Source organism: Coregonus lavaretus (assembly GCF_964263955.1).
Source record: "Coregonus lavaretus genome assembly, chromosome: 13".
Lineage (NCBI taxonomy): Eukaryota > Metazoa > Chordata > Actinopteri > Salmoniformes > Salmonidae > Coregonus > Coregonus lavaretus.
Genome location: NC_140000.1, coordinates 15207593 through 15222420, shown reverse-complemented (window position 1 = coordinate 15222420; position 14828 = coordinate 15207593). Strand labels below are relative to the sequence as shown.

General features: G+C 48.0%; 1 protein-coding gene across 1 annotated transcript in view; it reads right to left on the bottom strand.

The window, feature by feature from the left end:
• Positions 1-14828, bottom strand: part of LOC311140331 (uncharacterized protein) — a gene marked incomplete at its 3' end in the record, with an annotated part of 48790 nt that overhangs the window by 17711 nt on the left and 16251 nt on the right. Inside the window, exons 3-7 of the mRNA XM_084175350.1 lie at positions 14218-14302; positions 8977-9063; positions 8583-8720; positions 7974-8066; positions 5492-5614 (exon numbers count right to left, since the gene is read on the bottom strand). Of these exons, the coding sequence (XP_084031476.1) occupies positions 5492-5614; positions 7974-8066; positions 8583-8720; positions 8977-9063; positions 14218-14302 (526 nt within the window). The remainder of the gene's footprint in view (positions 1-5491; positions 5615-7973; positions 8067-8582; positions 8721-8976; positions 9064-14217; positions 14303-14828) is intronic.

Genomic DNA, 14828 nt, shown 5'->3' with positions numbered 1-14828 from the left:
TGTGGTCATGCCTGATTTAGCTGAACTCCACTCAATAAACTTATTTCAGATAACAGATAAGGAGAACAGAGGAGAAACCGTTGCCGTTCCTCACTGGAGGACAGGACAGAGAGGAGCTGAGACCCACACACAGAGAGAGAGAGACAGACAGACAGACAGAGCGAGCGAGACAGACAGAAAGAGCGAGCGAGACAGACAGAAAGAGCGAGCGAGACAGACAGAAAGAGCGAGAGACAGACAGCCAGAGCGAGCGAGCGAGCGAGACAGAAAGAGCGAGCGAGCGAGACAGAAAGAGCGAGCGAGAGAGAGAGACAGAAAGAGCGAGCGAGAGAGAGAGACAGAAAGAGCGAGAGAGAGACAGAAAGAGCGAGAGAGAGACAGAAAGAGCGAGAGAGAGACAGAAAGAGCGCGAGAGAGACAGAAAGAGCGAGAGAGAGAGACAGAAAGAGCGAGAGAGAGACAGACAGAAAGAGAGAGACAGACACAGAAAGAGCGAGAGAGAGAGAGACAGACACAGAAAGAGCGAGAGAGACACAGAAAGAGCGAGAGAGAGAGAGAGACACAGAAAGAGCGAGAGAGAGAGAGACACAGAAAGAGCGAGAGAGAGAGACAGACACAGAAAGAGCGAGAGAGAGAGAGAGACACAGAAAGAGCGAGAGAGAGAGAGACAGACACAGAAAGAGCGAGAGAGAGAGACAGACACAGAAAGAGCGAGAGAGAGACACAGAAAGAGCGAGAGAGAGAGAGAGAGACACAGAAAGAGCGAGAGAGAGAGAGACACAGAAAGAGCGAGAGAGAGAGAGAGACACAGAAAGAGCGAGAGAGAGAGACAGACACAGAAAGAGCGAGAGAGAGACAGACAGACAGAAAGAGCGAGAGACAGAAAGAGCGAGAGACAGAAAGAGCGAGCGAGAGAGACAGACAGAGAGAGAGACAGACAAAGAGCGAGAGAGACAGACAGAGCGAGAGAGAGAGACAGACAGACAGAGCGAGAGAGAGACACAGACAGACAGAGAGCGAGAGAGCGAGAGAGAGAGACAGAGCGAGAGAGAGAGACAGAGCGAGAGACAGAGCGAGAGAGAGACAGAGCGAGAGAGAGAGACAGAGCGAGAGAGAGAGACAGAGCGAGAGAGAGACAGAGACAGAGCGAGAGAGAGACAGAGCGAGAGACAGACAGAGACAGAGACAGAGCGAGAGAGAGAGACAGAGCGAGAGAGACAGACAGAGCGAGAGAGAGACAGACAGACCGAGAGAGAGAGAGACAGACAGACAGAGCGAGAGAGACAGACAGACAGACAGAGCGAGAGAGACAGACAGACAGAGCGAGAGAGACAGACAGACAGAGCGAGAGAGAGACAGACAGACAGACAGAGCGAGAGAGAGACAGACAGACAGACAGAGCGAGAGAGAGACAGACAGACAGAGCGAGAGAGAGACAGACAGACAGAGCGAGAGAGACAGACAGACAGAGCGAGCGAGACAGAGCGAGCGAGAGAGACAGAGCGAGCGAGAGACAGAGACAGAGCGAGAGAGAGACAGAGCGAGAGACAGACAGAGCGAGAGACAGACAGAGACAGAGAGAGAGACAGAGCGAGAGAGAGACAGACAGACCGAGAGAGAGAGAGACAGACAGACAGAGCGAGAGACAGACAGACAGACAGAGCGAGAGAGACAGACAGACAGAGCGAGAGAGACAGACAGACAGAGCGAGAGAGACAGACAGACAGAGCGAGAGAGAGACAGACAGACAGAGCGAGAGAGAGACAGACAGACAGACAGAGCGAGAGAGAGACAGACAGACAGACAGAGCGAGAGAGAGACAGACAGACAGACAGACAGAGCGAGAGAGAGACAGACAGACAGACAGAGCGAGAGAGAGACAGACAGACAGACAGAGCGAGAGAGAGACAGACAGACAGAGCGAGAGAGAGACAGACAGACAGAGCGAGAGAGAGACAGACAGACAGAGCGAGACAGACAGACAGAGCGAGAGAGACAGAGCGAGCGAGAGAGACAGAGCGAGCGAGAGAGACAGAGCGAGCGAGAGAGAGAGACAGAGCGAGCGAGAGAGAGAGACAGAGCGAGCGAGAGAGAGAGACAGAGCGAGCGAGAGAGAGAGACAGAGCGAGCGAGAGAGAGAGACAGAGCGAGCCAGCGAGAGAGACAGACAGAGCGAGAGAGACAGACAGAGCGAGAGAGACAGACAGAGCGAGAGAGACAGACAGAGCGAGAGAGACAGACAGAGCGAGAGAGACAGACAGAGCGAGAGAGACAGACAGAGCGAGAGAGACAGACAGAGCGAGAGAGACAGACAGAGCGAGAGAGACAGACAGAGCGAGAGAGACAGACAGAGCGAGAGAGACAGACAGAGCGAGAGAGACAGACAGAGCGAGAGAGACAGACAGAGCGAGAGAGACAGACAGAGCGAGAGAGAGAGAGACAGACAGAGCGAGAGAGAGACAGACAGACAGAGCGAGAGAGAGACAGACAGACAGAGCGAGAGAGAGACAGACAAAGAGCGAGAGAGAGAGAGAGCGAGAGAGACAGAGCGAGAGAGAGAGACAGAGAGAGCGAGAGAGAGACAGACAGACAGAAAGAGCGAGAGACAGACAGAAAGAGCGAGAGACAGACAGACAAAGAGCGAGAGAAAGAGACAGACAGAGAGAGAGAGAGACAGACAGACCGAGAGAGCGAGCGAGCGAGCGAGACAGAGCGAGCGAGAGAGACAGAGCGAGCGAGCGAGCGAGACAGAGCGAGCGAGAGAGACAGAGCGAGCGAGCGAGACAGACAGAGCGAGCGAGCGACAGACAGACAGAGCGAGCGAGAGACAGACAGACAGACAGAGCGAGAGACAGACAGACAGACAGAGCGAGAGAGAGACAGACAGACAGAGCGAGAGAGAGACAGACAGACAGAGCGAGAGAGAGACAGACAGACAGAGCAAGAGAGAGACAGACAGACAGAGCAAGAGAGACAGACAGACAGAGCGAGAGAGAGACAGACAGAGCGAGAGAGAGACAGACAGAGCGAGAGAGAGAGACAGAGCGAGAGAGAGAGACAGAGCGAGAGAGAGAGAGCGAGAGAGAGCGAGAGAGAGCGAGAGAGAGACAGAGCAAGAGAGAGAGACAGAGCGAGAGAGAGAGAAAGAGCGAGAGAGAGAGAAAGAGCGAGAGAGAGACAGAGCGAGAGAGAGAGAGACAGACAGACAGAGCGAGAGAGAGAGAGAGACAGACAGACAGAGCGAGAGAGACAGAGCGAGCGAGCGAGCCAGAGCGAGCGAGAGAGACAGACAGAGCAAGAGAGACAGACAGACAGACAGAGCGAGAGAGAGCGAGACAGAGCGAGCGAGCGAGAGACAGACAGAGACAGAAAGAGCGAGAGACACAGACAGAGCAAGAGACAGACAGACAGAGCGAGAGAGAGAGAGACAGAGCGAGAGAGAGAGAGACAGACAGAGCGAGAGAGAGAGAGACAGACAGACAGAGACAGAAAGAGCGAGAGACAGACAGACAGAGCGAGAGACAGACAGACAGAGCGAGAGAGAGAGACAGACAGACAGAGCGAGCGAGCGAGAGACAGACAGAAAGAGCGAGAGAGACAGAAAGAGCGAGAGAGACAGAGAGACAGAAAGAGCGAGAGAGACAGACAGACAGAGCGAGAGAGAGACAGAGAGAGCGAGAGACAGAGCGAGAGAGAGACAGACAGACAGAGCGAAAGAGCGAGAGAGACGGAGCGAAAGAGCGAGAGAGACGGAGCGAAAGAGCGAGAGAGAGAGAGAGAGAGAGCGAGAGAGAGACAGAGAGAGCGAGAGAGAGACAGACAGACAGAAAGAGCGATAGAGAGAGACAGACAGAGCGAGAGAGAGCAGACAGAGCGAGAGAGAGCAGACAGAGCGAGAGACAGACAGACAGAGCGAGCGAGCGAGCGAGACAGAGACAGAAAGAGCGAGAGAGACAGAGACAGAGAGACAGAAAGAGCGAGAGAGACAGACAGAAAGAGCGAGAGAGACAGAGACAGAGCGAGAGACAGACAGACAGAGCGAAAGAGCGAGAGAGACAGAGCGAAAGAGCGAGAGAGACAGAGCGAAAGAGCGAGAGAGACAGAGCGAAAGAGCGAGAGAGACAGAGAGACAGAAAGAGCGAGAGAGACAGAGAGACAGAAAGAGCGAGAGAGACAGAGACAGAAAGAGCGAGAGAGACAGAGACAGAAAGAGCGAGAGAGACAGAGAGACAGAAAGAGCGAGAGAGACAGAGACAGAAAGAGCGAGAGAGACATACAGACAGAGCGAGAGAGACAGACAGACAGAGCGAGAGAGACAGACAGACAGAGCGAGACAGACAGACAGAGCGAGAGAGACAGACAGAGCGAGAGAGACAGACAGAGCGAGAGAGACAGACAGAGCGAGAGAGAGACAGAGCGAGAGAGAGACAGACAGAAAGAGCGAGAGAGAGACAGACAGAAAGAGCGAGAGAGACAGAGACAGAAAGAGCGAGAGAGACACAGAGACAGAAAGAGCGAGAGAGACACAGAGACAGAAAGAGCGAGACAGACAGAGCGAGAGAGACAGAGCGAGAGAGACAGAGAGCGAGAGAGAGACAGAAAGAGCGAGAGAGACAGAAAGAGCGAGACAGACAGAAAGAGCGAGACAGACAGAAAGAGCGAGACAGACAGAAAGAGCGAGACAGACAGAAAGAGCAAGACAGACAGAAAGAGCAAGACAGACAGAAAGAGCAAGACAGACAGAAAGAGCGAGACAGACAGAAAGAGCGAGACAGACAGAAAGAGCGAGACAGACAGAAAGAGCGAGACAGACAGAAAGAGCGAGACAGACAGAAAGAGCGAGACAGACAGAGCGAGAGAGAGACAGACAGACAGACAGACAGACAGAGCGAGAGACAGACCGAGCGAGAGAGAGAGACAGAGCGAGAGAGACAGAGCGAGAGAGAGACAGACAGAGCGAGAGAGAGACAGAGAGCGAGAGAGAGACAGAAAGAGCGAGAGAGACAGACAGACAGAGCGAGAGAGACAGACAGACAGAGCGAGAGAGACAGACAGACAGAGCGAGAGAGACAGACAGACAGAGCGAGAGAGACAGACAGACAGAGCGAGAGAGACAGACAGACAGAGCGAGAGAGACAGACAGACAGAGCGAGAGACACACAGACAGACAGAAAGAGCGAGACAGACAGACAGAGCGAGAGAGACAGACAGAAGAGCTAAAATGTGCCTCAGTGTTTGGGTCATCCCATTCCGGGGTGCTCTGGCCCAGAAACAGAGAGAGAAGCAGTATGTAGAGCAGTAGGAGGAGGAGAGGACAGGAATAGACTGAGAACAGGAGGAGGAAGAGGAGGAAAACTAGAAGAAAAAGGAAGGTGACAGCGAAACAGAGAGACTAAGGCCAGGACAGAGAGGTGACATTGAAATCTGGAAACTATGACGGCCACTAATGTAATCTCATTCGGTTCTGTGTATCCCTGCAGCAGCTCCATACCTCGATGGAGATCTCATCATTGGCCTGCGCCGTGTAGCGCTTGATGACATGAGCAGCGGCGATGGCTGGAACGTTGAGCGAAGCTTCCTCTTTCAGGAGGAACCGATTCCCACGGTTGTCAATCTGGGAGGAACAGCAAACAATAACATTTAAATTTTTAGTCATTTAGCAGACACGCTTATCCAGAGCGACTTACAGGAGCAATTAGGGTTAAGTGCCTTGCTCAAGGGCACAGACAGATTTTTCACCTAGTCAGCTCGGGGATTAGAACCAGCGACCTTCTGGTTACTGGCACAACGCTCTTAAACCACTAAGCTACCTGCCGCCAAACCTCTGTTGTTTAAGGAATACAGTTGAAGTCGGAAGTTTACATACACCTTAGCCAAATACATTTAAACTCAGTTTTTCACAATTCCTGAAATGTAATCCTAGTAAAAATTCCCTGTCTTAGGTCAGTTAGGATCACCACTTTATTTTAAGAATGTGAAATGTCAGAATAATAGTAGAGAGAATGATTTATTTCAGATTTTATTTATTTCATCACATTCCCAGTGGGTCAGAAGTTTACATACACTCAATTAGTATTTGGTAGCATTGCCTTTAAAATTGTTTAACTTTCGGTTAGCCTTCCACAAGCTTCCCACAATAAGTTGGGTGAATTGTGGCCCATTCCTCTTGACAGAGCTGGTGTAACTGAGTCAGGTTTGTAGGCCTCCTTGCTCGCACACGCCTTTTCAGTTCTGCCCACACATTTTCTATAGGATTGAGGTCAGGGCTTTGTGATAGCCACTCCAATACCTTGACTTTGTAGTCCTTAAGCCATTTTGCCACAACTTTGTAAGTATGCTTGGGGTCATTGTCCATTTGGAAGACCCATTTGCGACCAAGCTCTAACTTCCTGACTGATGTCTTGAGATGTTGCTTCAATATATCCACTTAATTTTCCTTCCTCATGATGCCATCTATTTTGTGAAGTGCACCAGTCCCTCCTGCAGCAAAGCACCCCCACAGCATGATACTGCCACCCCCGTGCTTCACGGTTGGGATGGTGTTCTTCGGCTTGCAAGAAACCCCCTTTTTCCTCCAAACATAACGATGGTCATTATGGCTGAACAGTTCTATTTTTGTTTCATCAGACCAGATTACATTTCTCCAAAAAGTAAGATCTTTGTCCCCATGTGCAGTTGCAAACCGTAGTGTGGCTTTTTTATGGTGGTTTTGGAGCAGTGGCTTCTTCCTTGCTGAGCAGCCTTTCAGGTTATGTCGATATAGGACTTGTTTACTGTGGATATAGATGCTTTTTGTACCTGTTCACTACAGCATCTTCACAAGGTCCTTTGCTGTTGTTCTGGGATTGATTTGCACTTTTCGCACAAAGGTACGTTCATCTCTAGGAGACAGAATGCGTCTCCTTCCTGAGCGGTATGACGGCTGCGTGGTCCCATGGTGTTTATACTTGCGTACTATTGTTTGTACAGATGAAAAATCTTGGCTGATTTCTTTTGATTTTCCCCTGAATTCAAGCAAAGAGGCACTGAGTTTGAATGTGGTCCTCTGTAGCTCAGCTGGTAGAGCACGGCGCTTGTAACGCCAAGGTAGTGGGTTCGATCCCCGGGACCACCCATACACAAAAATTTATGCACGCATGACTGTAAGTCGCTTTGGATAAAAGCGTCTGCTAAATGGCATATTATTATTATTATAAGGTAGGCCTTGAAATACATCCACAGGCACACCTCCAATTGACTCAAATTATGTCAATTAGCCTATCAGAAGCTTCTAAAGCCATGACATACTTTTCTGGAATTTTCCAAGCTGTTTAAAAGCACAGTCAGCTTAGTGTATATAAACATCTGACCCACTGGAATTGTGATAGTGAATTATAAGTGAAATAATCTGTCTGTAAACAATTGCTGGAAAAATTACTTGTGTCATGCACAAAGTAGATGTCCTAATCAACTTGCCAAAACTATAGTTTGTTAACAAGAAATGTGTGGAGTGGTTGAAAAATGAGTTTTAATGACTCCAACCTAAGTGTATGTAAACTTCCGACTTCAACTGTAGATGGGCAAATAATTACACCACGTTCTCAATATCCCTTAATTATAGTATTAGGGCTAATCCACAGGTAGTAAGACAAAGCCTGTCTCTCTAGGTCGGTCTTTCTCATTCTACTTTGCTCTTCCCCAACAATTGTCTTCTTTCTCTGACCAACTTCTTATGTTTCACCCTACAGCTTATTATCACCTTCACACTCTTTCTTTCAACGTCTTTGGGGGGAGGGGCAGCCCCACTCCTTTTTGTTGTTGTTGCTTTATTGAAGAGATGTGTGAACGATGGGGGAGGGTGAATCAAAAGGCAGTGGGCCAGATTCGAACCCATGCTGACTCTGGCATATATGTGAGCCAGGGTCAGCGGCTGTAACCACTGGACCACACAGTCCACTCTCTTATGTTTTCTAAAGATACTTTAATAGTCTCACCTCCATCCAGGTGAGCACAGGCCCACAGTTGAGCTTGTTGTCCACGATCATGGAGAGGCGGCTCAGGTACTCCGACAGCAGCGGGGTGAAGATCTGACGAACAACAACAAAACCAACTGACACAGGACTCTTAACACACAGCTACTGTAGGAGCTTCCAGACATTTACGTACATCTACTCCCAGAAACTGTAGATGAAGACAGGTGACCCAAATATGAACACCTGCTAGAATCAGAGAACAAATGGGTACAGAGACAGACCGGTCACAGACAACGATGACTCCATAACCGTGGTCCTCTGTAGCTTATTTAGTAGAGCATGGCACTTATGAAGCCAGGGTAGTGGGTTCGATCCCCGGGACCACCCATACGTAAAAATGAATGCACACATGACTGTAAGTCGCTTTGGATAAAAGCGTCTGCTAAATGGCATATTATTGATGAAGGTAATTTCATGTCATTCCCAGAGGTCTTCATGCTAACCTACATCGGTACCTTCCGCACAGTATCATCGACCTCCATACAGTACAGCAAAACATTCTACTGCCAATTCAGCCAGAATGCTACATAACCCCCCCACCAAATGAGCTCTCCCACAGTCCCAACTCACCTCTACCCTGTCCCCGAGCTCGCTGAGGGGTGGCAGGGGCAGCAGCTGGGAGTAGCGCCGGTCGTAGATACACTGGTGGAGGTGAGCGTCCAGAGTACGGAACTCCTCATAGGAGCGCCGCACCATCCACGTCTTAGTCTACATCATAGACAGAGAGAGAGATAGAGAGACAGAGCGTGAGACAGCGAGTGGGAAAGAAGAGGGGACAGAAAGATTCATGTGAGGAGGAGAGCAAGGAAGGTGGGAAATAAGTCAGACAGGAGGAGAGAGGAAGGGAAATGTATTCCCACCCTGTGTATGTGTTGGTGTGAATGTGTCTGGGTTAAATATAGCCCTGGCTAGGAGATGTGCGTGTGTGTATGTTTGGCGAGGGTATGTGGCCGTGCCCACTCACCTGGCAGGACACCTGCACCAGGAAAACCAGGTCTTTGGCAGAGCCCGAGTTCCAGCTGGCATCGCTCTGCTCGTTCGCAAACTGTAACTGAGGAACAGAAACACACACATACTCAAGCATGGGTCACAAAAACAGGTGGAACAGGTGTATTTTAACTATACAATGCATATAGCCTACTGTACACAGAATAAGCAAACACACATACAAGGATACTGCAAGGAAATGGCGCCGGAGGGGATGGCTGCCATGTTATGGACTCTTAACCAACCGTGTTATTTTGTGTGTTTTTTCGCATTGTTTTTAACTTATTTTGTACATAATGTTGCTGCTACTGTCTCATGACTGAAAATAGCTTCTGGAATTCAGAACAGCGATTACTCACCTTGAAATGGACAAATAATTTTTATTTTATGAGACAGATGAGAGGGATTTGGCAGTCTATGTATATTTGTAAACAACAGCTGGTGAACGATATGTAAGGAAGTCTCAAGGTTTTGCTCGCCTGAGGTAGAGTATCTAATGATAAGCTGTAGACCACACTATCTACCAAAGTGAATTATAAGTGAAAAGTATCTACTGTATTTTTCGTAGCTGTCTATTTACCACCACAAACCGATGCTGGCACTAAGACCGCACTCAATGTACTATATACGGCCATAAGCAAACAGGAAACGCTCAACCAGAGGCGGCGCTCCTAGTGGCCGGGGACTTTAATGTAGGGAAACTTTAATCCGTTTTACCTCATTTCTACCAGCATGTTAAATGTGCAACCAGAGGGGAAAAAAACTCTAGACCACCTTTACTCCACACACAGAGACGCGTACAAAGCATTCCCTCGCCCTCCATTTGGAAAATCTGACCATAATTCTATCCTCATGATTCCTGCTTAAAAGCAAAAACTAAAGCAGGAAGCACCAGTGACTCGGTCAATAAAAAGTGGTCAGATGAAGCTAAGCTATTGGACTATTTTGCTAGCACTGACTGGAATATGTTCCGGGATTCTTCCAATGGCATTGAGGAGTACACCACATCAGTCACTGGCTTCATCAATAAGTGCATCGATGACGTCGTCCCCACAGTGACTGTACGTACATACCCCAACCAGAAGCCATGGATTACAGGCAACATCCGCACTGAGTTAAAGGGTAGAGCTGCCGCTTTCAAGGAGCGGGACTCTAAACCGGAAGCTTATAAGAAATCCTGCTATGCCCTACGACGAACCATCAAACAGGCAAAGCGTCAATACAGGACTAAGATCGACACGTACTACACCGGCTCCGACGCTCATCGGATGTGGCAGGGCTTGCAAACTATTACAGACTACAAAAGGGAAGCACAGGCGCGAACTGCCCAGTGACACGAGCCTACCTGACGAGCTAAATTACTTCAATGCTCGCTTCGAGGCAAGTAACACTGAAACATGCATGAGAGCATCAGCTGGTCCGGACGACTGTGTGATCACGCTCTCTGTAGCCGATGTGAGTAAGACCTTTAAACAGGTCAACATTCACAAGGCCGCAGGGCCAAACAGATTACCAGGACGTGTACTCTGAGCATGCGCTGACCAACTGGCAAGTGTCTTCACTGACATGTTCAACCTCTCCCTGTCTGAGTCTGTAATACCAACATGTTTCAAGCAGACCACCATAGTCCCTGTGCCTAAGAACACTAAGGTAACCTGCCTAAATGACTACCGACCCGTAGCACTCTCGTCTGTAGCCATGAAGTGCTTTGAAAGGCTGGTCATGGCTCACATCAACACCATTATCCCAGAAACCCTAGACCTACTCCAATTTGCATATCGCCCCAACAGATCCACAGATGATGCAATCTCTATTGCGCTCCACACTGCTCTTTCACACCTGGACAAAAGGATGTGAGAATGCTATTCATTGACTACAGCTCAGCATTCAACACCATAGTGCCCTCAAAGTTCATCACTAAGCTAAGGACCCTGGGACTAAACACCTCCCTCTGCAACTGGATCCTGGACTACCTGACAGGCCGCCCCCAGGTGGTAAGGTTAGGTAACATTTACATTTAAGTCATTTAGCAGACGCTCTTATCCAGAGCGACTTACAGTTAGTGAGTGCATACATGATTTATTTATTTTAATTTTTCATACTGCCCCCCCGTGGGAAACGAACCCACAACCCTGGCGTTCACTCATGAGTGCATTGTCAGGCACGACTCCAACACCATCATTAAGTTTGCCGATGACACAACAGTGGTAGGCCTGATCACCAACAATGACGAGACAGCCTATAGGGAGGTCAGAGACCTGGCCGTGTGGTGCCAGGACAACAACCTCTCCCTCAACGTGATCAATACAAAGGAGATGATTGTGGACTACAGGAAAAAGAAGAGGACCGAGCACACCCCCATTCTCATCGACAGGGCTGTAGTGGAGCAGGTTGAGAACTTCAAGTTCTTTGGCGTCCACAGCACCAACAAACTAACATGGTCCAAGCACACCAAGACAGTCGTGAAGTGGGCACGACAAAACCTATCAAAACCTATTCCCCCTAAGGAGACTGAAAAGATTTGTCATGGGTCATCAGATCCTCAAAAGGTTCTACAGCTGCACCCGAGAGCATCCTGACTGGTTGCATCACTGCCTGGTATGGCAACTGCTCGGCCTCCGACCGCAAGGCACTACAGAGGGTAGTGCGTACGGCCCAGTACATTACTGGGGCCAAGCTTCCTGCCATCCAGGACCTCTATACCAGGCGGTGTCAGAGGAAGGCCCTAAAAAATGACTCCAACCACCCTAGTCATAGACTGTTCTCTCTGCTACCGCACGGCAAGCGGTACCGGAGCGCCAAGTCTAGGTCCAAGAGGCTTCTAAACAGCTTCTACCCCCAAGCCATAAGACTCCTGAACATCTAATCAAATGGCTACCCAGATTATTTGCATTGCCAACCACCCCTCTTTTACACTGCTGCTACTCTATGTTTATTATCTATGCATAGTCACTTTAATAACTCTACCTACATGTACATATTACCCCAATTACATCGACTAACCGGTGCCCCCGCACATTGACTCGGTACCACCTGTATATTGCCTCGCTATTGTTATTTTTACTGCTGCTCTTTAATTATTTGTTACTTTTTTTCGTATTAATTTATATTGTATATTTTTTTGTTAATTTTTTATTCGTTTATTTTTGTATTATTTCTTAAAAACTGCATTGTTGGTTAAGGGCTTGTAAGTAAGCATTTCACTGTAAGGTCTACATCGGTTGTATACGGCACATGTAACAAATAACATTTGATTTGATTTGCAAAGCACCCTCCCATACCTACACACAAGATCAGGATACATTATATCCTGGGAAATCTCCATCCTTGCCTGGTACCTTTTAGACAACCTCCCTCCTAGTTGCCCAAATTCTGCATCTTCTAATAAAGCAGCCAACTAACTCAGAGGAGATCTTTCAAAATGGCCAACAACATTTCAGCCATGAAACAGTATTAAACTTTAATGGACTTAACAATGCAGAGAAAGCTGTGAAAAGAAGGAGACCATGCCATACTAGTGACATCAGAGTCATGTGCTGCTCATATAAATCCTCTGATGGAGCCGTAGCACACCCATGTGGTTATGGTGACCTGGATTTACAAACAAGCACAAAAGGAAAACAGTCATGCATTTTATGGTATTTTCTCTTTTTTTTGGGAAGGAGGAGGAGGAAGAAGGGAGGGTTGAGGCTCCAGGGGATTAAGAGAGAAAATACTTTAATCTGAAATGAGACAGGCAGTGTTGTGGACTTCGGCGCGTTTGTCTGACGGACCTTCACATCACATCCACTATGACTAACACCTCAGAGATATACAGAGAGAACAGCGGAGGGATAGAGAGATAGATGCAGAGAGGGAGAGGGAGATACAGAGAGGGAGATAGGGATAAAGAGGAGAGAGACTCAGTGGAGGAAGGTAGGCCCTTAAATTGAAATTGAGAGAGAGAGGTAGAGGTAAGGAGAAAGGAGCCAGAGAAAGCAAATGCAAGAAAGAGAGAAGAAAAGAGAGGCTTTGGCGTGTGGCTCGTTTCTGACTCAGAGAGCAAGGACAGTGAGATGAGAAAAGTCTCTTTCAGATCTCTTTTCTTCAGGGGCTTCAGACGCTAATAAGCAGTGCTCCCTCTGCTCAACACACACACTCCAGCACAGAGAAAGAGAGCACTAACAGCTGTGCTGGGTGGGGAGAGACAAGGAGGTGATGATGTCACTCACTACATCAGGTGTATAGAGTTCATCATCATGACTATGCGTTTAAAATGGCATTAATGTTACCCAATTCTTGTTATAGGATGAGGTTATATGATTTCAGTTGAAGTAGCATATGTTTAACAGTGTGTGTGTGTGTTTTGGGCTGGAGACAAATTTGTATACGGTGTGTGCTTGTATAAGTAAACGACAAGTTTGTGAACATAAGAGTGTGAATGAACTATGTCACAATTAATAGAAATGAGGAGTATCTGGAGAGGTATGAGTGAACGTGCTCAGTGGGAATGTCAGAAAAAAAGGAGAGAGGGAAGGAGAGAGTGCTGCTGCTCTTCCACTCCGATGCCCATGGACTGAAAATCTGAGTGAGCTTGTTTGTATTTGTGTGAGTCCAGTTGTGATTGTGTGTGAGTGTGCAGGTCAGGCACAAAGAAAGAGAGCCAGCCTCAGACCCTGGAGATGTTGCTGCTCTCATCTCTCCGCTGTGCCCACACCATCCCCCTTCCACATCTAGCCCATAGCCCTGAAGCATTCTGACAGGAACACACACACAGTACAGACATGCGGTAACACACACACCCACAGTAATCCCACAGTGAGACCAGTATTGTGAGGTCATTAGGAGTGTCTGTCAGTCCTGTTCACATGTCATCATTACTACAGTAACATTTAACGTTACAGGCATGAGGCTGGGGTTATCATTACCACAGTAACATTACAGGCATGAGGCTGGGGTTATCATTACCACAGTAACATTACAGGCATGAGGCTGGGGTTATCATTACCACAGTAACATTACAGGCATGAGGCTGGGGTTATCATTACCACAGTAACATTACAGGCATGAGGCTGGGGTTCTAATGCAGGCCACGAACATCCATAAGGACCTATGATGTTAGTAATAGACATGGCTAAAACACACTTCATTTAGAGTCAGCCAAGCAGGAAATCTTTGTAGTTGACATTTCTAAATTGGGCATTTTATCCCGCACACACAGTCTTGTGACGAAACCTACCTCGATGGAGCCAAACTCCACATTGTCATAGTGGAAGTGGGCACAGTCAACGAGTTTAGGGAAGTGGCCTTTCACAACAGACAGCCTGAGAGAGACACACACAGCATTCAGATTAGATTAAAAAACAGCATTATACAGTCACAGAGTGTGTGTCACAATACAGAGAATCTATTTGTCTTGAACGGCAGCAGACCAATACTGTTCTAATGTTAGTGAAGTAGTAGAAGCCCTGTATACAGTCTGTATGTTTGGGTGAATTGGTAGGCCTACACTTACAGTACCAGTCAAAGGTTTGGACACACCTACTCATTCAAGGGTTTTTCTTTATTTTTACTATTTTCTACATTGTAGAATAATAGTGAAGACATCAAAACAATGAAATAACACTAATTAAAAAAGTGTTAAACAAATCAAAATATATTTTATATTTGAGATTCTTCAAATAGCCACCCTTTGCCTTGATGACAGCTTTGCACACTCTTGGCATTCTCTCAACCAGCTTCACCTGGAATGCTTTTCCAACAGTCTTGAAGGAGTTCCCACATATGCTTAACACTTGTTGGCTGCTTTTCCTTCCCTCTGCCGTCCGACTTATCCCAAACCATCTCAAT